The 23,943-nt window shown below is 45.0% G+C and overlaps 1 protein-coding gene across 1 annotated transcript in view; it reads left to right on the plus strand.

Moving 5' to 3' along the window:
• LOC115477109 (interferon-induced very large GTPase 1-like) overlaps positions 1-23,943 on the plus strand; it is a 150,691-nt gene that overhangs the window by 22,329 nt on the left and 104,419 nt on the right. Inside the window, exon 5 of the mRNA XM_030213723.1 lies at positions 16,297-16,348. Within this exon, the coding sequence (XP_030069583.1) occupies positions 16,297-16,348 (52 nt within the window). The remainder of the gene's footprint in view (positions 1-16,296; positions 16,349-23,943) is intronic.

The following is a 23,943-nucleotide window of genomic DNA, read 5'->3' on the forward strand; positions in this document are numbered from 1 at the left end:
GTGGTCTCTGGTCAGCTGGGAGTAAAATTCTGAATTAACGGGGTTAATAGAGTGTGGAAGTGCTTAAAGCATATTGAGATGAGTGACTAAATTAAGGAATACATTTTAAAGCCTCCCATGTTTGTTTATTGGCTTTTAGAGGAAGGACTGGAGCTGGGGCTATAGTGAAAGCTTTAACACTACAGCAAATTTATAGCTCTGACAACAGTAAAAGTCGGTTAAGCTGGGGAGGCTTGCTCCTGTAATACTTGGTCACACTGAGTATGGATTGCTAAAGTGTCAGTTTAAGTGCACATGCATTGCTGAAGTGAAAACAGGGGGTTTTGAAAACTTGTATAAGTGGAAAAACCCTGCACATTCTATAGTAAATTACTTTGAGAAGAGAAAAAGTAAATTTATGGTTTAAAAGTTTCAGTGGAAACAGAACCGCTGAAGAAGTTTGGAACAGAGGTTCTTAAAGACCTCTGATGTTGTTCAGTAGTCTCAGGAAGAGTGATTATAAAGGAAAAGGGTTTTATTGGGACATTTAAAATTCTGGGGATTGTTACTGGTGGGAAGGATCAGAACAGGGCTGAATGATTATATATTTCTTTATTTGGGGAAGCCAGTTAGGGAAATGAATTAAAGATTATATCCAAATGGTAATTGATTTGCTGAATTAGTCAGGGATAGGGTTTTGCCTTTATGATTTCTTTAAAGCTCAGAGTAGTAGATTCACTGGAACAGACTCCTTTTTCCTGCGGCATCAGTATTAAGGTACCCAACGTAAAGAAAGGCGAAGAAAAGAAGGTTTGCAAGAAAGCAGGAAGAAAGTTAAGTGAACTAAGGTTACCATTCAGTACTATACCCAGGACTGACTCACAAAAGAGTAATGTAAGCGAAAAGAACTATAATAACCGCTTACCTGTTTGATAGGTGAGGAACCTGTCAAGAAAATAGGAGCAAAGAATCAATCCTTACAAAATGGAGGGGGTGTTTAAACACCATTTGGAGATGAAATGCTAAATTAAATATTAATGTTTTGCTAATGTTTTAGGTACTTATCTGATTTGGTGGGAGCGGGTATATGAGTTGAATAGAATTGGTTAACTGAAGGTACACACATCGTCTGGGATCTAAGAGAGAGAATTTCTGTAAATCGCATGTATTTGTTTTTGTAATGTAATGCTTATTTGATTGCATTTGATCATTTGCATGTTTACTCAGTTGTTGCCAATATTGATTGGGATTTCTAGGTACAAAATTAACTTGTGCAATAAATTATTTCAATTTAATTCAATATTTAGTGTGCAACATTGTTATTATTAAAATTCTGAACATCAAGGGAAATTCAACTAACATTCAAAGTTGCACACTCTATAGTTTAAAGAATTTCCAAATTTTTCTGTAAAACTTCTCAATGGTGAGTGTGGGCATGGGGAACCCCTGAACCGTGATCGGAACATCCAATTCCCCTATTTGCACCTCATCATTTGTAGGAGTGCTACAATAGAATAGAGACCTTTGGATCTGGCCAGGGGCAGGTTCAAAACTCTGCTGCCCGTCTCGTCTTCTGCCAGGGTCGCTTTACTCACACTACCCCTCTCCACAAGTCACTTCACTGGCTCCCTACCCGTTTTCGCATCCTGTTCAAACTTCTTCTACTAACCTACAAATGTACTCACTCTGCTGCTCCCCAGTATCTCTCCACACTCGTCCTTCCCTACACCCCTTCCCGTGCACTCCGCTCCATGGATAAATCCTTCTTATCTGTTCCCTTCTCCACTACTGCCAACTCCAGACTTCGCTCCTTCTGTCTTGCTGCGCTCTATGCCTGAAATAGACTTCCTGAGCCCCTACGTCTTGCCCCATCCTTGACCATCTTTAAATCTAGATTGAAAGCCCACCTCTTTGACATTGCTTTTGACTCGTCCTCTAGATTGTTCACTTGTCCTTAGTTTGTTCTCTTGTCTTTTAGATTGTAAGCTCTTTGAGCAGGGACTGTCCTTCTATGTTTGAATTGTACAGCGCTGCGTAACCCTAGTAGCGTTTTAGAAATGATTGTTGTTGTTGTTGTTGTTGACTCGTAACCACTTGTATCCACTCTCCTCCACCTACCCTCCTCTCCTCTTTCCTCTACACATTACTTGATTTGTTTGCTTTATTTTTTGTCTACTAGATTGTAAGCTCTTTGAGCAGGGACTGTCTTTCTTCTATGTTTGTGCAGCGCTGCTTACGCTTTGTAGCGCTATAGAAATGCTAAATAGTAGTAGTAGTCATTGAAGACTTTAGAAAGCGCTGTTCCAGTTGAATGAAGAGGGCAAAAGCCAGATTGAAGTGGATCAAGAATAGTTTGAGATGAAAGAAAGTCAAGACAACAGCAGTGAACAGCATGTTCAAGTATCTTGGATGGGAAAGGGAGGAGGGAGATGGGGCGATAGTTGGAAGGACATGTAGGATCCAATGAAGGTTTTTTGAGGTGTAACCACAGCATGTTTGAAGGCATCAGGAACAGTTGCAGTGGAAAGTGAAAGATTGACAGATAGAAGGGATGAGAGTAGGAAAGATAGTGCTAAGTAGATGGATGGGAATAGGATCAGAGGTAGTTAGTTTCAAGGAAGAAAGAACATGTGCAGTTTTCTCTTTAGTGATTTCAGAGAAGGAGGCAGGGGCTGAAGGAGGGTTGAGAGAATGGACTGAGGGAAGGAGAGGTGGAGGTGACTTGGTTGAGTATGGGGAGTGCTGTACTGAAGATGGTTAAATCCCCCACCACCAACAACAGCCACCACCGCCATACGAAGACTGTTTCTCTCGAGGTTTCCTTCTACAACAGCAAGTATGTTCTGTCTTTAAATGCTCCCCGGTGAGATACAGATTGCTTCTCTGCTCTTTTCAATGCAGTACTTAATGTTATGGCACTTCTCCTTTTTCTGAATCAATAACTTTTCCTTTCAGTCATTTGTGAGGAAATTAGGTTGTTTGTTTTTGTTAATTTTCCTTTATTTAAAATTTAAGAAACATTACAAAATCTCAATATCACCAGAAAATTCACTTATACAATGGTGTACATGTCATCAAAAACAATATAATCTGTTCAACCCTCCCTAAACCTACCCCCCACCCCAAATGTGCTCCCCTTAAAAAATATATAATACCAAACTTCGAAATTCTCTCAAAAGAGTAACTCTCCATTGGTGATACGGCTTCCATATAGCACGGAAATGTCCCATTCGATCATATTTCAGGGCAGTCAGTTTTGACATCAAATATAAATTGTCAATTTTGATAGGAGGTTCCAGCCATTGCCAAGCAGCCACAACACAGAGGCGAACTGCAGACACCACCATGGCCATCAGTTGACCCTTAGCATCCTCCAATTCAACTGGATGTCCATTGAGCGGATAGCTACGGATGGACAGGGAACGTGGAAGCCCCAACATCTCTTGAAGCATCTTAGAAGCCATCTACCAATAAGACTGTATTTTTGGACATAACCACCAAATATGTTCAAAAGAGCCCTCAACATTGCAGCCTCTCCAACAATATCCTGTTTCAGTTCCAAATATCTTCTGTAATCTAGCTGGGGTATAATACCATTGGAATAACATTTTATAACCATGTTCAATATAGTCAGATGCAATGGAAACTCGTGTGAGCCGTTTATAAATACCTTGCCATTGTGCAGTCGATAATGAAACACACATCCATGCCTCCCATCGTTTTTCATACAGTTGAACTACTGGTTTGCTAAACAATAATGCTTGATATAATCCAGAGATTAACCCAGTTCCTACTCTCACATGAAAAATCTTAAGCAAAACTTGATCCCCTCTTTCCCAATCTGGAAGAATCTTTCTCCGCATAAAATCTCTACATCATTTATAAATATGTTAAAAAGCAGCAGTCCCAGCATAAACCCCTGGAGAACCCCATTAACTACCCTCCTCCATTGAGAATACTGACCATTTAACCCTACTGTCTGTTTTCTTTTAACCAGGTTTTAATCCACAATAGGACATTACCTCCTATCCTATGACTTTCTAATTTCCTCAGAAGCGGTTAGATAGCTGTTGTTTCAACTGGAGCTGTACAGGCAGTCGTTGTAAGTGAGTCATATAGGTGACTGCTGAGGAAGTGCAATACAGACAGCTGCTGCTATACGTATCCAAGCAGCTGCTGTATCTGTGCCATACCGGTGACTGTTGCATCCATAAGTACATAAGTACATAAGTAATGCCATACTGGGAAAAGACCAAGGGTCCATCGAGCCCAGCATCTTGTCCACGACAGCGGCCAATCCAGGCCAAGGGCACCTGGCAAGCTTCCCAAACGTACAGACATTCTATACATGTTATTCCTGGGATTTTGGATTTTTCCAAGTCCGTTTAGTAGCGGTTTATGGACTTGTCCTTTAGGAAACCGTCCAACCCCTTTTTAAACTCTGCTAAGCTAACCGCCTTCACCACATTTTCCGGCAATGAATCCAGAGTTTAATTACACGTTGGGTGAAGAAAACTTTTCTCCGATTTGTTTTAAATTTACTACACTGTAGTTTAATCGCATGCATCATCTCTGCATTAATTAACTTTATTATATCTGCTTCTCACAACTGAAACTGTACCTCAGAAATTCCCAGCCCATAGTTCGGATCCATTCATGATTCCCTAGATGAATCCCCAAGAGGATAACAAGGAATCTCACAAGCTGCTTTTTTTTTTGGGGGGGGGGGGGGGGGGAGAGGTTTAATTTCAAAATTTAGAAAACCTGAAAACCTTTGACTGGTCTCAGTTCCATTTCTTTCTTTTTTTATTTTATATTTATAAGATTTTCCTTAATTACTACAAACAAAAGCAATACAGAAAATACAGCAACAAGAATTATTAGGAAAAAGAACCGATGAAATTAATCTCTACTGTTTTGACCATAGTAATAGTAAGGGGCCAATATAAGACAAATTCAAAAGAAAAAAAATAACCAGGGTAGAGAAAACAAAAGCAGCTAGTCATACGTTGTAAGTTTAGCTCTGTAACACTCGAGCACAATGACTTCCTAGCCCTCAAGAATTCATAAAACTGCTTAGGGTTTAAAGAAAAATTCAAATAGGAATTACCCTTTAAAATGATCAAAAACAAAGAAATTTCAACAAAAAACTAACACCCAGAGCCAAGACCCTAGAATCGATACACCAAAAAGTCTTGTAATTTCTTCTGCGTAGCCCTCAACAAATCAGGAAATATACAAATCAAGCCCAAAAATAACTCATTCAGATTTTGAAGTATAAATGCATAACCAGATTGCAGTCAGGCTCCAACACCATGGTTACCACTAAGGGAGTCTTCTATGCAGGGCTTTTTTTGAGGGGGTACTTGGGGGTACTGAGTACCAGCACCTTTTCCATTTTCTGCTAAAATTGACCCATGGGACCCCAAGTTTTAATGAAAGAGCTCAGGCTCTACACACCAATTCTGCCTTGTCATTGATTCTGTGACTGGTTGCAGGGGGCCTGACTATTGTGGGATGGGTCCCTCAGTGATCACCCCATCCCTGAAGGGTGGCCAGGCATTTGAGTACCGACACCTTTTTTGCTAGAAAAAATGCACTGCTTCTATGTAACTAGTTCCAGAGATTCCAAAAAAACAGTCACGTCTAATATCTTTTGATCTTCTTAATGATCCAAACTCTCAATCTTAAACCTCCCAAAAATAGGTACACAATTCCTTCTAACAAGCGGGGGTCAACCTTCAGGTGGTATCCCCAGTACTTTCATAAAATATTTATGTACCGGCAAGATGGCGCCTGGAAGGTGGTGCTAAGGTCCTCTCTTCCACTGCCGACAGATATTTTCCTCAGTTTGCCCATTTCCTCGAATTTAATTATGGTTAAGAGAAAGGGGAAGACACACTCATTCTGTGGTACAGTCGGCCCCTCCAACACCTGGACTGATGGACAAATTTGTTACCATTGGTGGTGCAGAAGCCAGAGCAGAAGCTGCCCTGCAGGGAACGCCAAGGGAAGGAGAGTTGGTGACCCTGCTTGAGGCGAATAATCACTTTCAGCCTAGAGGAACGCCTCAGCCCCACAGATCCAGCGTGGTAGCATCACACATCTCCTCTGATGTTGCCTGCTGATGACGCAGGCAGAACCTCAGAGGCAGGGGTAATGCAGATGTCGGGCACACTGTTGCAAGCCACCGTAGAGGTGAATGGAGCCATTTCTGTGAGGCCAGCTGGTCTGGAAGGGGTGGGCAGTCTGCTCGAAGGAGAAGGAAGCGAAGACATTGGAAAGCCTATCTTTGCAATAAAACTGTCACTTGTGACTCTTGATATTTTTTGGGAGGCTTTTGCAAAGTTTGAGATATTTACATTAAACAAGTTTTCTTCTTAGACTACTTTAACACAAAGCTCTCTGGGAATTCTTAGTCTTGGAGCAGAGGGTTCTAATTTAGAGGGTAAAGTGTCCCCGTTGGAGGTTTCCATTAAATCTTTGGCTGATCAACAGTTTGCTGTGATTAAGGACACTGGACTTTTGCATCATAAACTGGAGAATTTAGAGAATGTAATTCATAGAAAGACGTTACATTTTATTAATTTTCCAAAAGTTCTATCAGTGGCTGCTTCACTAACTTTAAAAAGATATTTTTTGGAAATATTGAAGATGCCAGGAACAACCTAGTCCCCCTCTATCCAGAGTTTATTATATTCCACCCTTTGCAAGGAAGGAAGGAAGGAAGTTAACAAGAAGGTTTTGGGCTTTGAAATATCTTCTGATGTTTTGAATGTTACTCAGTTAATAGAAAAAAGTGATGAAACCGTTATTTCAGCTACTTTAATAGCTAATTTTGTATTGGAACCAGATCGAGATTGGGTGTTAAAGCTTTTCTTCCAAAACAGAGGGACATTATTTCTTAACTGCAAAGTACAGGTCTTTCCGGATGTCCCGTGCCTCACACAAAAGAGAAGACAATTTCTTTTATTAAGACCTCACGTAGTTTTGCTTGGGGCCTTATTTTGGTTGAACAATCCTTGTAAATGTGTTATTAAGTATCAATCTGTAAAGTATATTTTCTTTGATCCTGATCACTTGTCTACTTTCTTGAACTCCAAGAGTAGAGAGTCCCCGCCTCGTCCGTCTGAGCAAGCAAGAACTTCCACTCCATAGAAATAGTGCACTTCCTGTTACTTTCATTTAGATTATATTCCTTGAAATGCATTTCCATATTTTTCCCTTATCTCCTCTCCTCCATTTGTGGACTGGGTTGAAGGGTTTGTCATATGTTTTTCCTTTGTACTGTATTTGCAATGTTATCCTCTAGGGCTGTACGTTTAACACTTTAATAACGCAATTAACACGTTAAATGTTTAACTCACGTTAACATTTTTAAGGCAAGTTAACACATTTCTCTCCCCACCTGTAAACATGCAGCACTGTTCTGCCTCCACTTCTTCTTTCTTCTCCGGCACACTCCTCTCCTTTGTAGCTCCTTCTCCCCAGGGTTGCCAGGTGGAAAATTTTTTTCCAGCCCGATGGAGCCCAAAAAACAGCCCAAAACCCGCCCAAACACAAACCCCGCCCCTGACACCCCCACCCCCGCGTCATCACCCCCGCCCCCGCCGTCATCAACCCCGCCCCTGCCGTCACCGGCCCCGCCTCCCACGTCACCGGCCCCGCCTCCCCGTCATCGCCCCCGCCTCCCACGTCATCGGCCCCGCCTTCACGTCATCGGCCCCGCCTCCCCGTCATCGGCCCCGCCTCCCACGTCATCGGCCCCGCCTCCCACGTCACTAACCCCGCCCAAAACGTCATTAACCCCACCCAAAAACGTCACTAACCCCGCCCCCCCGCGGCCGAAAAAACCGCCCTGAAGGCCAAAAACAGCCCAAAAAACCGCAACCCGCCGCGGGCAAAAATTTCCCGCGGCGGGTCGCGGAAAACCGCCCAATTGGGCGGTAAAACCGCCCACCTGGCAACACTGCTTCTCCCTGCTTCTCATGGCCGCTGCACTCAAAGCACACTGTGTGTCACCCAGCTCCAAGCCTCTCTCTGAAACAGGAAGTTCTGTCAGAGGAGGCGGAACTTCCTGTTACAGAGAGGCTTCGGCACCGGCGACACAATATGCTTTCACCTCAGCAGCTGTGAGGAGCAGGGAGAAGGAGTTGCAGAGGAGAGGGGGCTGCTGGAGAGGAAAGAAGAATTTGCACTGACAGCAGAAAAAAGGGAGAAAGATACAGACCGCGCCTTTGGGGGGGGGGGGTAGGCGGCAGCGGCAGCAGAAAAAGAAGAGCCAGAGATGCAGGAGAGGAGGGGGGGGCAACAGCGGAAGAAAAAGGTGAAAAGCGAGCGATGCGGGGGATGGGTGGCAGTGGCAGCAGTAGCGGCACCAGAAAGAAAAGAACCAGAAATGCAGGGAGGCAACGGCAGGAGAAAGAGGTGAAGAGCAAGTGATGCGGGGGAGGGGTGGCAGCAGCGGCAGCAGCAGAAATGGAAGAACAAGAGATTCGGGGAAGGGGGCGGTGACGGTGGGAGAAAGAGGAGAAGAGCCAGAAATGTGAGGCAGAGGGACAGCGGGAGAAACAGGAATAGAGCCAGAGATGCAGGGGAGGAGGGGGCCACGGCAGGAGAAAGATTGGGGTTTAAAGGAGGAATTGTAGGCTAGTGATAGGCAAAATAAAAATATAACAAGCAAATTTTATCAACTAATCCCCATAGTCTTTTCCACTTAGTTTTAAAAACTTTGTACCACAGCATTAACAGATTAAACTAGATCCTGCAGTGCCTGCAAGATTCTATCTTCCCACCCACCCCTAGGACAACTCTTCATTTATAGTCAGTTATTTTAATTAGGGTAACAAGCAAGGAGTGCTCCTACAGAGTTTTAAATACATTTCATTACCATCTAAGAAGGAAACGCTAAATAAATCATACAATATACTATATAAACTAAAAGACACTTTTGTATTAGGCTAATATCCTGTAGCAAGTTTTAAATTATTGAAAAACTCAAAAACACTAAGATGGAGTCAGCAGTCCAGCAGCAAGAGGGTTGCTATCCAGTCTTTTGCATTGAGTGTCAACAGGTATGATTATCTCCCAGTTGGTGAGATGTCATATGTTTGCGCCCGATGCAAAGAGCTCCTAGCTCTTAGAGAACGTGTCTGTTCTCTTGAGGCTAGAGTAGCAGACTTGGGGGAGCTGAGGGAGACAGAGAGGTACATAGAGGAGACCTACAGGGATGTTGTAGAGAAGTCCCACCTCCATTCTGGTAGCCTCTGTGCTACCTTGTAGGAGGGAGGTCTCCTAGAAGAAGAGCATCACCCTGGTGAAGTAAAAAGTACTCCTGTAGCCAGGACCTGCCCACCAGGGGATGTACTATCCTTTCGCACCAAGAATATGCCTCCAAGTGCTGCCCAGGAGGGAAAGGTTAGGACAGCCGTTGTAGTTGGTGATTCGATCTTTAGGCATATAGATAGCTGGGTGGCTGGTGGACGTGAGGATCGCCTGGTGACTTGCCTGCCTGGTGCAAAGGTGGCGGACCTCACGCGTCACCTAGATAGGATATTAGATAGTGCTGGGGAAGAGCCAGCTGTCTTGGTACATGTGGGTACCAATGACATAGGAAAATGTGGGAGAGAGGTTCTGGAAGCCAAATTTAGGCTCTTAGGTAGAAAGCTCAAATCCAGATCCTCTAGGGTAGCATTTTCTGAAATGCTACCCGTTCCACGCGCAAGGCCCAAGAGACAGACAGAGCTCCGGAGTCTCAATGCGTGGATGAGACGATGGTGCAGGGAGGAGGGTTTTAGATTTGTTAGGAACTGGGCAACATTCTGGGGAAGGGAGGGCCTATTCCGAAAAAATGTGCTCCACCTTAACCAGGGTGGGACCATGCTGCTGGCGTCGGCATTTAAAAAGGAGATAGTGCAGATTTTAAACTAGAAATGAGAAGAAGGCCGACAGTCGCTCAAAAGCGCATGGTTCGGGATAAGGTATCTTTAAAAGATATCACCAAAACAGGGAAGATAAGGGTATCCTGATAGTGAGGTTGCAAAAGAGACCGTAGTAGATTAGGTGTCCTTAAATAAAAATAAAAATCAGACAAAGATTGCAAATTAATACTTTCAAGTACTGAACATGATGTAAATAGGAACAACAAACATAGTTTGAAATGTCTATATGCGAATGCCAGGAGCCTAAGAAATAAGATGGGAGAGTTAGAATATATTGCACTAAATGAATAATCTCTCTATATAAAAGGCAACACCAACGTTCTATGAAGCCTCCAGCCGGAAGTGTGAAGGGGGCGAGATATCCGGTTTCCCTATGAGTGTCTGCCCCGCCCTCTCTGTAACACAGTCAGTGAAGGAAAACAGCAGAGCACGAAATCAAATCGCTGGCTCTGTAACAGTGAAGGACTCAGAGGGGGGGAGGGGAGAGAGGCCAGAGGGCAGGGACACACACACTCCCACATGCACACAGAAGAAAACATTGCTAGCCCCCGTTTCATTTGCATCAGAAACGGGGCTTTTTTTACTAGTTAGATATAATAGGCATCTCTGAGACCTGGTGGAAGGAGGATAACCAGTGGCTCACTGTCATTTGGGGTACAAATTATATCGTAGTGATAGGGTGGATCAAATTGGTGGAGGGGTAGCAATTGTATATTAACGAGAGCTTTGAATCAAATAGACTGAAAGTTCTGCAGGAAACAAAACACCCACTGTTGGAAACAGGATGCTGGGCTTGATGGACCTTTGGTCTTTCCCAATATGGCAATACTTATGTACTTATGAGATGGTGCCCATAGCAGAGAGGGGAGAAAAAAGAAAAGGAAAAAAATAATAATCATGGATGGATGAAAGGGAGGAGATAGTGCCAGGGGAGGGAAGGCAAGGGAGGAGAGGGAGATGGGAGGAGATGGAATCAGTCATTGGTTGAATGTTTAGGATTAATTTTCTTTTTTTTTTTAATAAACTATAGGGGCTCATTTTCAAACCAATTAGACTTGCAAAGTCCCAAAGGTTACTATTGGGCTCCTTTTCCAAAGAGAAAAACATCCAAAAAGTGGCATAAATCTGCATTTGGATGTTGGAGCGGAGGAGTGGCCTAGTGGTTAGGGTGGTGGACTTTGGTCCTGGAGACCTGAGGAACTGAGTTTGATTCCCACTTCAGGCACAGGCAGCTCCTTGTGACTCTGGGCAAGTCACTTAACCCTCCGTTGCCCCATGTAAGCCGCATTGAGCCTGCCATGAGTGGGAAAGCGCAGTGTACAAATGTACAAAAATAAAATAGATACTATTGGAGATTCTACATGGAATGTTGCTATTCCACTAGCAACATTCCAAGTAGAAGGCTGCGCAGGCTTCTGTTTCTGTGAGTCTGACGTCCTGCAGGACGTCAGACTCGCAGAAGCCTGCGCGGCCACATTGGTGATCTGCAAGGGCCAACTTCTACATGAATGTTGCTAGTGGAATAGCAACATTCCATGTAGAATCTCAAATAGTAGCAACAAGAATCTGAAATAGTAGCAACAGTGGAGGAATGGCCTAGTGGTTAGGGTGGTGGACTCTAGTCCTGGGGAACTGAGTTTGATTCTCACTTCAGGCATAGGCAGCTCCTTGTGACTCTGGGCAAGTCACTTAACCCTCCATTGCCACATGTAAGCAGCGTTGAGCCTGCCATGAGTGGGAAAGCGCAGGGTACAAATGTACAAAAATAAAATAGATACTATTGGATATTCTACATGGAATGTTGCTACTATTGGAGATTCTACATGGAATGTTGCTATTCCACTAGCAACATTCCATGTAGAAGGCTGCGCAGGCTTCTGTTTCTGTGAGTCTGACGTCCTGCACGTACGTGCAGGACGTCAGACTCGCAGAAGCCTGCGCGGCCACATTGGTGATCTGCAAGGGCCGACTTCTACATGGAATGTTGCTAGTGGAATAGCAACATTCCATGTAGAATCTCAAATAGTAGCAACAGTGGAGGGGTGGCCTAGTGGTTAGGGTGGTGGACTTTGGTCCTGGGGAACTGAGTTGGATTCCCACTTCAGGCACAGGCAGCTCCTTGTGACTCTGGGCAAGTCACTTAACCCTCCATTGCCCCATGTAAGCCGCATTGAGCCTGCCATGAGTGGGAAAGCGCAGGGTACAAATGTAACAAAAATAAAATAGATACTATTGGAGATTCTACATGGAATGTTGCTACTATTGGACATTCTACATGGAATGTTGCTATTCCACTAGCAACATTCCATGTAGAAGCCTGCGCGGCCACATTGGTGATCTGCAAGGGCCGACTTCTACATGGAATGTTGCTAGTGGAATAGCAACATTCCATGTAGAATCTCAAATAGTAGCAACAGTGGAGGAGTGGTCTAGTGGTTAGGGTGTAGTGGTTAGGGTGGTGGACTTTGGTCCTGGGGAACTGAGTTTGATTCCCACTTCAGGCACAGGCAGCTCCTTGTGATTCTGGGCAAGTCACTTAACCCTCCATTGCCCCATGTAAGCCACATTGAGCCTGCCATGAGTGGGAAAGCGTGGGGTACAAATGTAACAAAAAAAAAAAACATCCAAATTGCTATTTTGAAAACCAATTTGTAGACGTTTTTCTATGAAGTCTGTCAGAAGTGCGTTCAAATCACAAGGGGACGTGTCAGGGGAGTGTTTAGGGTGGCATTTGGACATTCGTAACACTTAGACGTTTTTCTGCCATAATGGAACAGAACAAAACCGTCCAAGACTAACACTAAGTCGTTTTGAGCTAGACCTGTTTTTTATAACAATAAGGCACCAAAAAGATGCCCTAAATGAGCAGATGACCACTGGAGGGAATCAAGGGTGACTTCCTCTTACTCTCCCAGTGGTCACTAACTCCCTCCCACCACCCAAAAAAGTGATTAAAAACATTACTTGCCAGTCTCTATGCCAACCTCAGATGTTGTACTCAAGTTCATTAGAACAACATGCAGGTCCCTGGAATAGTCTAGTGGTGGGTACAGTGCACTGCAGATAGGTAGACCCAGGCCCATAGCTCTCCCTACTTGTTACACTTGTGGAGGAAACTGTGAGCCCTCCAAAACTCACCAGAAACCCACTGTATCCACATATAGGTGCCCCCCTTCACCCGTAAGGGCTATGGTAGTGGTATACAGTTGGGGGTAGTGGGTTTGGGGTGGGTTTTGGGGGGCTCAGCAGACAAGATAAGGGAGCAGTGGTGAGATGTGTACCTGGGAGCATTTTATGAAGTTCACTGCAGTGCCTCCTAGGGTGCCCTATTCGTTTCCTGGATGTCAGGCGGACCAGCGTACTAAAAATGCTGGCTCCTCCTACACCCCAATGACTTGATTTTGTGCGTTTTGCACTTGGATGTTTTTTTTGGTTTTGAAAATGACCAAACAACAAAATGTCCAAATCACAAAACCTTGTTCAAAACAGTATTTTCTAAAACAAAAGATAGACGTTTTTCTTTTTTGAAAATGACCTTCTTTCCTATTCAGATTTTGGACGTTTTTTGCAAAACGTCCAACGTTGGACTTGAGACATCATATCTAAAATGCCCCGCCACGTAACTTTGCAAGACTAAGTGCTTTGTAAATATGCCTCCGAGTGTACATTCAAATTTATTTTGATTCTTTTACATTTGGATCACGTGGTCAATCGTGCGATTAAAAATTGTAATCGATGGGCAGCCCTAGTATACCCTGTTTGCTAATTGTGGGAACCTTTCTTGTTTCTGTATCAAGATGAGTTATCTTGGGATAAGTATTACAAATAAATAATAAAAAATATTTGTAATTTATATTTGTGTACTATATTCACAGCTGGGATAGGGGCATACTTGGGAAAATTCAACATCTTTACATTATTTCCCCTCAATTAGTTCTCCCAAATTCCACCTTCTGGTGTAAAACCTCCTTATCTTTCATCATAGCTGCACCGCCCTCTTATAGAGCTGAGAGTTTATTCTCAACACTCTTTCTTCTAGAAGCATGAATTTCCAACTTTTGAGCCTGTTTGCCCATAGCCCAAAAAGTAACCAGAAAGCCCACCTGCTTTTGACTCGTAGCCACTTGTAACCATTCACCTCCACCTACCCTCCTCTCCTCCTTCCTGTACACATTAATTGACTTGATTTGCTTACTTTATTTTTGTCTATTAGATTGTAAGCTCTTTGAGCAGGGACTGTCTTTCTTCTATGTTTGTGCAGCGCTGCGTATGCCTTGTAGCGCTATAGAAATGCTAAATAGTAGTAGTAGTAGTCTCTTGTAACCAGAGCTAATATTGTGATGTCATAATGCCTCAGGCCACCAATAAGAGCCAACCTCATCAGTGATGTCACAATGGCTTGATTGTCCTATACTTGGCTCACTTTTATTACATAGCTCTTGAGCAGGGACTGTCTTTCTTCTATGTTTGTGCAGCGCTGCGTACGCCTTGTAGCGCTATAGAAATGCTAAATAGTAGTAGTAGTAGTCTCCCACCAATAGCACCCCAAATAACTCCATTGCCACCATGGCAGATTTTCAAATCTCTTGTAACCTAGGACTACCCAGTCTCAAAATATTTCTCTCCACTTTTAGCATTAATGGTCAAAGTTCCCAAATAAGGCTCACCTTCTAATACATCTACAGCAGGAGAAGTAGCAGCAGCAGCGGGCGTCAGATTCACATCTATGCCAGGACTCTGAGCTATGAGGCCCACAGCTAGTACTTCCAGGTTGCAGAGGAGGGGCCACTCTATCCGCAGGGCTTAGCAGTGCCCCCTCCAACACTGCAGTTTGCCGCCAACGCTAAGCCACGATTGTTAGATTGGAGCTTGCTTGAAAATGCCCCCAGAATTTTACCTTTTATCTGTATCCTTTCATTCTAACCTTAATCATTGTGATTTGTAAACCGCTTAGATATTTTTTATTATTTGCAGTATGTTAAAGCTGAACTGTGAACTGTGAGGTCAGACCAGAGCCCAAGGGCTAAACTTATGGTCTTTCCCTTTTTCTTGCCCATCTCTTCCTGACACTAAGAGTACGAAATAACAGTGGCTATCAGAGCAAAGCAAAGCTCAGACCTGAGAATCACTATCTGACACCCATCTTGGCACCTGAAGACCCGATCCCTATGTAATCCCCCGTTATATGGGGATTACTAAGGATGTTGGTTTTCCTTGGATGTCCATGGGTGGGAGGGAAGCCCAGCCCAAAGGAGAGAGTTGTTGAAAATAACTTCAGAAAGAAAGTGGGTTTGTTTATATATGGACAGGAGATGTGGAGTTTGGAGGTAATATAAGCCCTTACTTGTGGGGGCAAGGGGTCTTTTGTTGACTGTACCCCCCACCAGGATCCTTAGAGGACAGGCGGATCCCAAAGTGGCTAAATAAACTTGGGCTGAATTGAGGAGTAGTTTCTGCCCCTAACAGTGCAACTGTGATGGTACGAGAGCTTAGGTTGGGTAAGGAGAAGCCAGCCCCAAAGTAGGAACTAGGACAGGAGAAGCCTGTTCAAGGCCTGGGGGCAGCCCCAGAAGTGCATCACTGGAAGGACGACAGCATCAGGGTCTGTGCACTGAGGGATAAGTAGATTGAGATCAGAGAAATTCAGGAGCAACCTTGGATTATTACCAGCCAGTTACCCAGAAGATCAAGTTTTGAAAAAAGGGTTGAGGTTGTAATCCACAATCTTGCATGGACAGGAGTTTCGTTGTACAGATGGAAGTATAAAAGTTGATTTACTTGCCAGTAAACCAGGACAGTTCAGTAAAGTTGAGTTTGGAGTGCTGTGTGATTTGTCTCTGAAGCGGTGGGAGTGAGGATGCTCCGCTTCAGGGGACTGGTAAGACATTATCAAGAAGCTCCACTTGTTTCCCAAAGCCCTGCATCTCTATTCCGGACCCCTCACCCACTCCCGTGCTCGAACTGGAAAGAACTATGTTGGATTGAGAGTGCGGAAGTGAGTGAGTGTAAGTGTCCAAGGTGGGAACTGAGCCTAGTGGTGGTGGTACGGTGGGCCCGGTTACACCTAGTTCTCTGTATTTGTAGGTATCAGACTGCCCTTATATTTTGGCTGTGATGATCTCCCTGGTTGGCATCTCAGCAATAGGCACGGAAATTGCACAAGCAGGGAGACAAAATTATCCTCTTACCCCTAGAGATGGTACATTAAAAGAGCCACATTGGAACACATTGGCAAGGCAATATACGGAGACTTGCAGCATTATTGGTGCCCACACTGTGCTTATGTGTGTATGAGAAGTGTGTACCATTGTTAATCTAATACCAGAAGTTCCAACCATTCACATTCTGTCAGTAACCTTGGCTTCCTTCTTTTCAGTCACCTTCCTGAAATGACAAGACATCTGGTTGACGCTCTGAAAAAGTATCCAGTAAGAGGGTTTTGAATTTGTCTGTCATGGAAACAGCTGTAAGGTTATCGCAGGTGGCCAAGACCTTGGCGGTTTAAAGTGTGATTGCTTCATTATTTTCATGGAGGGTGCCTGTGACTTTGATGTTGCCCTGAAGATCATTCCTTTCCTAAAAGATGCAATGTTTCCCTTCCAGCTCTTGTAGTACATTATCAGGCTTATTTTCGAAGAGAAGGACGCCCATCTTTCGACACAAATCGGAAGATGGGCATCCTTCTCACAGGGTCGTCCAAATCGGTATAATTGAAAGCCGATTTTGGGACGTCCCCAATTGCTTTCCATCGCAGAGATGGCCAAAGTTCACGGGGCGTGTCAGAGGCATAATGGGGAAAAAAAGGGTGCATCCCTGACGAGCACTTGGTACGACTTTACCCTGGTCCTGTTTTTCTTACGACCAAAGCCACAAAACGGTGCCGAAACTGACCAGATGACCACCGGAGGAGAATCAAGGATGACCTTCCCTTACTCCCCCAGTGGTCACTAACCCCTTCCCACCCTCAAAAACATCTTTCAAATATTTTGTGCCAGACTCTATGCCAGCCTCAAATGTCATACTCAGGCCATCATAGCAGTATGCAGGTCCCTGGAACAGTTTTAGTGGCGCAGTGCACTTCAGGCAGGGAGGCCCAGGCCATACCCCCCTCCCCCACCTGTTACACTTGTGGTGGATAAATGTGAGCCCTCCAAAACCTACCAGAAACCACTGTACCCCACATCTAGGTGCCCCTCTCACCCATAAGGGCTATGGTAGTGGTGTACAGTTGTAGGTAGTGGGTTTTGGGGGCTCAGCACACAAGGTAAGGGAGCTATATTCCTGGGAGCATTTTATGAAGTCCACTGCAGTGCCCCCTAGGTGCCTGGTTGGTGTCCTGGCATGTCAGAGGGACCTCTGCACTACAAATGCTGGCTCCTCCCACGACCAAAGAGCTTGCATTTGGTCGTTTCTGAGATGGGCGTCCTTAGTCCATTATCGCCGAAAATCAGAAACGACGAAGTCTAGGGACGACCATCTGTAAGGACGACCAAAATTTTAAGATTTGGGCGTCCCTGACCGTATTATCGAAACAAAAGATGGACGTCCATCTTGTTTCGATAATACGGGTTTCACCGCCCCTCCATCGGGATGTTTTGCGAGGACGTCCTCAGCAAAACTTGGGCGTCCCTTTTGATTATGCCCCTCCACGTTGGCCAAAGATGTATTTCAGCTTTGGGCAAAAAAGTAATTTTGCACTAATTTTTCTGAGACTCAAAAATGACCCTAAACGGTAGTTTTATAAAGTCGTTACAGCCTGTATGTAAGCATATATGTGCATAAATGGCCTCTTTTAAAATACTGACTGTCATACAAGTACACACCATGACATTGTGTGCCTGTTGCCAGTACGCATTACTGTAGTATAACAGAGAGAGGGAGCAAGCACAAAGAACCAGAAACAAAACAAAAAGCACCAAGGGCCTTCAAAAAAAGGGGGGATAAAAGTCTTTAATCATATACGTTGATGATACAATGCTGAATGGACCCGACATGGTCCGTGTTTCGGCGCCCAGCGCCTGCGTCAGGGGTCGCAAGTAATAGCTGACAGCATGTGGCAGTACTGTGAGAACAATTCAAGTGGAGGAGTGGCCTAGTGGTTTGGGTGGTGGACTTTGGTCCTGGGGAACTGAGGAACCGAGTTCGATTCCCACTTCAGGCACAGCAGCTCCTTGTGACTCTGGGCAAGTCACTTAACCCTCCATTGCCCCATGTAAGCTGCATTGAACCTGCCATGAGTGGGAAAGCGCAGGGTACAAATGTAACAAAAATAAAATAGATACTATTGGAGATTCTACATGGAATGTTGCTACTATTGGAGATTCTACCTGGAATGTTGCTATTCCACTAGCAACATTCCATGTAGAAGCCTGTGCAGCCTCATTGGTGGTCTGCAAGGGCGACTTCTACATGGAATGTTGCTAGTGGAATAGCAACATTCCACGTAGAATCTCAAATAGTAGCAACAGTGGAGGAGTGGCCTAGTGGTTAGGGTGGTGGACTTGGTCCTGGGGAACTGAGTTCAATTCCCACTTCAGGCACAGGCAGCTCCTTGTGACTCTGGGCACGTCACTTAACCCCCCATTGCCCCATGTAAGCCGCATTGAGCCTGCCATGAGTGGGAAAGAACGGGGTACAAATGTAACAAAAATTAAAAAATTTAATCATATACGTGGTCTGTGTTTCGGTGCCTGCGTCAGGGGTCACAAGTAATAGCTGACAGCATGTGGCAGTACTGTAAGAACAATTCAATTTTGAGAAATAATATACTGCAACGCTGTGTGATCCCCTCACTCAAATTTAAAAATGTTTTGATTGAACGAACTTGATTGAGTCTGTGACTGAAGGATTGCGTTTGTTCAATCAAAATATTTTTTTAATTTGAGTGAAGGGGATCACACGGTGTTGCAGTATATTATTTCTCAAAATTGAATTGTTCTCACAGTACTGCCGCATGCTGTCAGCTATTACTTGCGACCCCTGACGCAGGCGCTGGGCTCCGAAACACGGACCATGTCGGGTCCATTCAAGCATTGTATCATCAACGTATATGATTAAAGACTTTTATCCCCCTTTTTTGAAGGCCCCTCTTTTTGTTTTGTTGCCAGTATGCCATACACCATGACATTGTATGTAGTGTGTCAGTAGGCATTATACCATGACATGTTGGCAGTTAGACATTACAGAGTTCAAGCAGAGCGTGTTCATAGTTTGCAAGCAGTGGCGTAGCCACAGGTGGGCCTGGGTGGGCCAGGGCCCACTATTAGGGCTTAGGCCCACCCACCAGTAACATGAGTTTAGCGGTAGCTGGTGGAGATTCCAAGCTCCGCCAGCTGAAGACTTCTGCCTGATGGTAACAAAAACGTACTCTCAACGATACAGGAACCCTGCGCATGCCAGTTTTCAGCGCATGCCTTCTACAGACGCCAAGGTGGAAAGAAGCATTTTCCTGCCGGCTTAGATCTTTTTTGGTCGTGGTGATGGTAGTGGGGGGGGGGGGGGGGGGGGAGAACACTTGATGCTCACCTACTTCTTTCCTAGGCCCACCCACAATCTGTTGTCTGGCTACACCCCTGTGATTATTCACATATGGATTTAGATTAGTGTATGTATAATCTAAGTGCAGACATTTGCACCAGCTCAAGAGTAGGCGTAACTGTGTTTGCCTTCAAAGTAGGTCTGATTTCTGACACATGGAGGGGCACTTTTGAAAGAACGTCCAAGTTAGAATTGAGAAGTCCCATTCATGACGTCCAAAAAAAACATCCATCTCACAGCCATTTTCCAACAGGAATAATTAGATTTCCTGTTCAGAAATACATGAGAATTGTCCAAAATGAACAGCCATTTTCCAAACTAAAACGTGCAAATCATGAACGCCAAAAAATCAGGGACAAGGTGCAGTATTTGTAAGCAAATGGCCACTCAAAAGTCCCTGCAGAGCAGTGGGGCAGGCTGGTGATCAGTGCAGTGGACTTTAATCCAGGCACCAAGGTTCGTATTCCACTGTAACTCTGCTATTTTAATTGGTGAGCCCCCTAGAGATAGGAAAATATCTTCTGTACCTGAATGTCTACCCCCTCAATAGCCCTCAGGCTTGCAGGTACTGTAACCTATTTCTCTGGTTCTGGATGGCTCACAGTTTAAAGGTTATAAAAAAAAGAAAGTTGAAGTTTGATTTGAACCTGTGTCCCCTGGTTTATAGTCCATTGCAATAACCAGTAGCCTACTCTTCAGACTTGCCTGCTTTTGGGTTCAGAATGCCTACATGTGATTTGTTCCCCGCTTAGACTTTTAAAGATATAGCGGGTTATAAATAAAGTTTTATTATTTTATTATTATTATATACCTGATTTCTGATTTTGTCAAGGAACCTAGTTTCCTTTTTCCTGTGTCGCTTTCATTGGTGAGTGTGGGGGACAGTATCCATGGGGGGATTCATGAGGAGTCATGCCTTAATCCCTCCAAGTCTTTGTACCCATGGACGTGATTGAAAACAGGTCTAAATAAAAAAAAACTTCCTTCTTTTTAGACTTGGATGTTTCTTCTGGTTCGATTATCATTTCTGGAAGTCCTAATTCTCCGAGGATGACCAGGCCTTCATCTTCTCACATCTGGGTGATGTCATCAGTGCAGACTCTGACTAGCAAGTATTGTAGAAGCTTCTACCAGCATCCACCGCGTTTGTGCAGATGCCCCACCCAGTCTTCCTTTTTCCACGGGGATGAGAGGACATGTTGTTGTGTTCTCTTCCTCAAACTACATGTGAGACTTTTCTTGTGCCTTCCTGTGTCGGTTTTTTTTTTGTTTTATTTTCAAATACATTCATACCATTTAACTCTTTTCCTCAAACCCTTTTATTCCTTAGTGCTTTGCGGCTTTTCAAGTTTTCTTTGTTTTTTTGGGTATAGCTGCACAGTTTAGGTCGCAGTCCCGGCCTCGATTTGAAATCTGAGTTCAAGATTAAGGAGTTCATTTAGCCACAGTACTTTTTTTATGTCTCAGAAGACTCCCAGTTGCCTTCAAGAGGTGTTCCCAGTGTAATCGGGTGATTTCTGTCTTGGACCCACATTCTTGGTGCATCTGGTGCCTTGAACCTAACCATGACCCCTCTTGCTTGTTGTCTTTGTTTGCAAATGCGGGTGAGAACTCAGCGGGCATGGAAGTTTCAACAGGAGCAGCTTTTTTGGCTCCTTGAAGGCTGATACATCGACCTCCATGGCTGCTCAGACTTCTACATCCCACTGGGGGCGCGCCGGCATTGAAGAGATCTTCACTCGCACTTGGTAGCAGGCCCCGGAACTGGTCAGCTCCAACACTGAGGGCACACACAGGTTTGTCACCATCCTCATTGGCACCAGGGGACCAAACCTCTATGCATCAGGGGAAGCCAAGAAGCATAAGCACTGGTCTTCCTCGACACACAATGCGAGAACCACCAGAGAATCGGGAGACCCCTCCCCCCCCCCCAATACTCAAGAAGCACTGGCACCAGGAGGACCGATTCCTCTCCATGGAACAGATGCCAGTGCCGCAAGTCGCAGAGCAGCCAGATTCCTGCTATTGGTTCGGCACCGACTCCTTCTCAGGCTGCATCTCCCCCAGCTCCCATGCCTTTTGCCAATGCCCGCTTTCGATGAGTGGTTCCGGAACATGCTAAGAGAGGAGCTAGCACAGTTAATTCATGGCACATCACTCAGGCATTGAGGGCATTTGCACCACCAGCGGAACAGCCTCAGGCTCCCTTTGAGTCAACATCGATGCCGATGTAGAGATCTTCAATTCCAGTGCCCTGCAGAGTCTCAACGTCGATGCGTACAGTACCATTCGATGTCAGGGGAGGAAGCTTTCCCAGAGTCAGAGAATAGGAATGTACCTCAGGGCTCTTTGGGGCGTGGACCTTGTTCCACTAGGCTGAGGTTGATGCAGACTCAATCAGTTGCATCTGAGTATGCTGAAGAGTCTGATTGGACTGCTCGTGTGAGTCAGATGAAGATCCACATTACTTCGCGGAGGAGGAGTCATGTGATATACCATCTGACCCCTCTCAACCTCAAGAGAGATGGAAATCTGCCCTCTTTCATTGGTTTTGTGAGGGAGATGGCTGTGGCCATCCTATTTAAGTTGGAGAAGGAGCCTAGGGCAGAGATGTTGTCTGTCCTGGGCTGTAAATCTCATCCTAAGAAAGGGGTCACTGTGCCTTTGCATCTTCTCCTTTAGGATGCACCGTTGAAGAACTGGGAATCTCCCCTCACAATGCAGGTTGCACCTAAGAAAGTGGATATGGAGTATTGTATCCAAAAGCTCCAGATTTGAAAGGGCACAACTGCCACACCACTTCATGGAGGTCGAGTCCATTCTCAAAGGGGCCAAGAGTTCTAGGTCTCATGCCTCGGTGCCCCTGGGAAGAGAGGTCAGGACCTTGGATCCGTTTGGGAGAGACTTTTCAGGCTCAATGCTCTTTGTCCATATCCAGTCCCCTACCATCTCTACATGAGCCTATGCTTGCATTCTTTAGTTAACAGTACACTTAGTTTGGCAGATTCTCTCCTCCTCCTACTACTACTACTATTTAGCATTTCTATAGCGCTACAAGGCATACGCAGCGCTGCACAAACATAGAAGAAGGACAGTCCCTGCTCAAAGAGCTTACAATCTAATAGACAAAAAATAAATAAAGTAAGCAAATCAATCAATTAATGTGAACGGGAAGGAAGAGAGGAGGTAGGTGGAGGCGAGTGGTTACAAGTGGTTACGAGTCAAAAGCAATGTTAAAGAGGTGGGCTTTCAGTCTAGATTTAAAGGTGGCCAAGGATGGGGCAAGACGTAGGGGCTCAGGAAGTTTATTCCAGGCGTGGGGTGCAGCGAGACAGAAGGCTGTGAAGTCTGGAGTTGGCAGTAGTGGAGAAGGGAACAGATAAGAAGGATTTATCCATGGGAGCGAGTGCACGGGAAGGGGTGTAGGGAAGGACGAGTGTGGAGAGATACTGGGGAGCAGCAGAGTGAGTACATTTATAGGTTAGTAGAAGAAGTTTGAACAGGATGCGAAACGGATAGGAGCCAGTGAAGGGTCTTGAGGAGAGGGGTAGTATGAGTAAAGCGACCCTGGCGGAAGATGAGACGGGCAGCAGAGTTTTGAACCGACGAAGAGGGGAGAGGTGACTAAGTGGGAGGCCAGCAAGAAGCAGATTGCAGGCTGCAGAGCTTCACCACCTGGCCAACAAGCAGATGGATTGTAGGTATTATCCGGCCAGGGCGCTTATGAGACTTTTGATGTTGTGTCCAGACTTTCTGGTATGGGTGTGGGAAGCGCAGACTCTCATGTCTGCATGTCTCTGATCTCAAAACCTGTGGTTAAGAGAGGTTAGCAGACATGCCATGCCGAGAGAGGACAATCTGTTTGGAGAAAAGGTGAAAGAGGTCACTGACCTCATTAAAAAACATACACCATCCACACTCAGCATCCTCCATCTGTGGGTTCTTCAACAAGAAGATTTCCAAGCAGACCTAGGCATCGACCCTATTACTCACAGAGGCGTAGGTTCCACCTCACAAATCACTCTGCTTGGCTGCCCAGGTCCAGCGTCCCAGGCCTCCGCCACTCCATCCTCAGAAGACCAACCAGCTTCCTAGTCAAACTGGACAGGGCTTTTTACTGGCTCCAGCAAAGCATAGCTACACTAAGGTAACCAGAGGCTGAACTTGTATCATCATAGATGGCCCCTTGTAACCTCTGACTGGTGGGTTCTTCAAATATTCCATCTCGGTTATGCTCTGACTTGGCAAATTGCTCATCGGAGCATTCTTTCAAAGGCGATAAATAATCCTAATAAATAAATAATAAACTCTTTCAGCAGCTCTCAGCAAAAGCAGGCACTTGTAAAGGAAATCTCCACCCTTCTACAGGCCCAAGCAGTCAAACCTGTGCCACCAGGGGAAGAAGGGAAGGGATTCTATTCCAGGCAGGGGCGTAGCCACGGGTGGGCCTGGATGGGCCTAGGCCCACCCAGTTTGGGTTCAGGCC

Source organism: Microcaecilia unicolor, chromosome 9 (genome assembly GCF_901765095.1).
Source record: "Microcaecilia unicolor chromosome 9, aMicUni1.1, whole genome shotgun sequence".
Classification (NCBI taxonomy): Eukaryota; Metazoa; Chordata; class Amphibia; order Gymnophiona; family Siphonopidae; genus Microcaecilia; species Microcaecilia unicolor.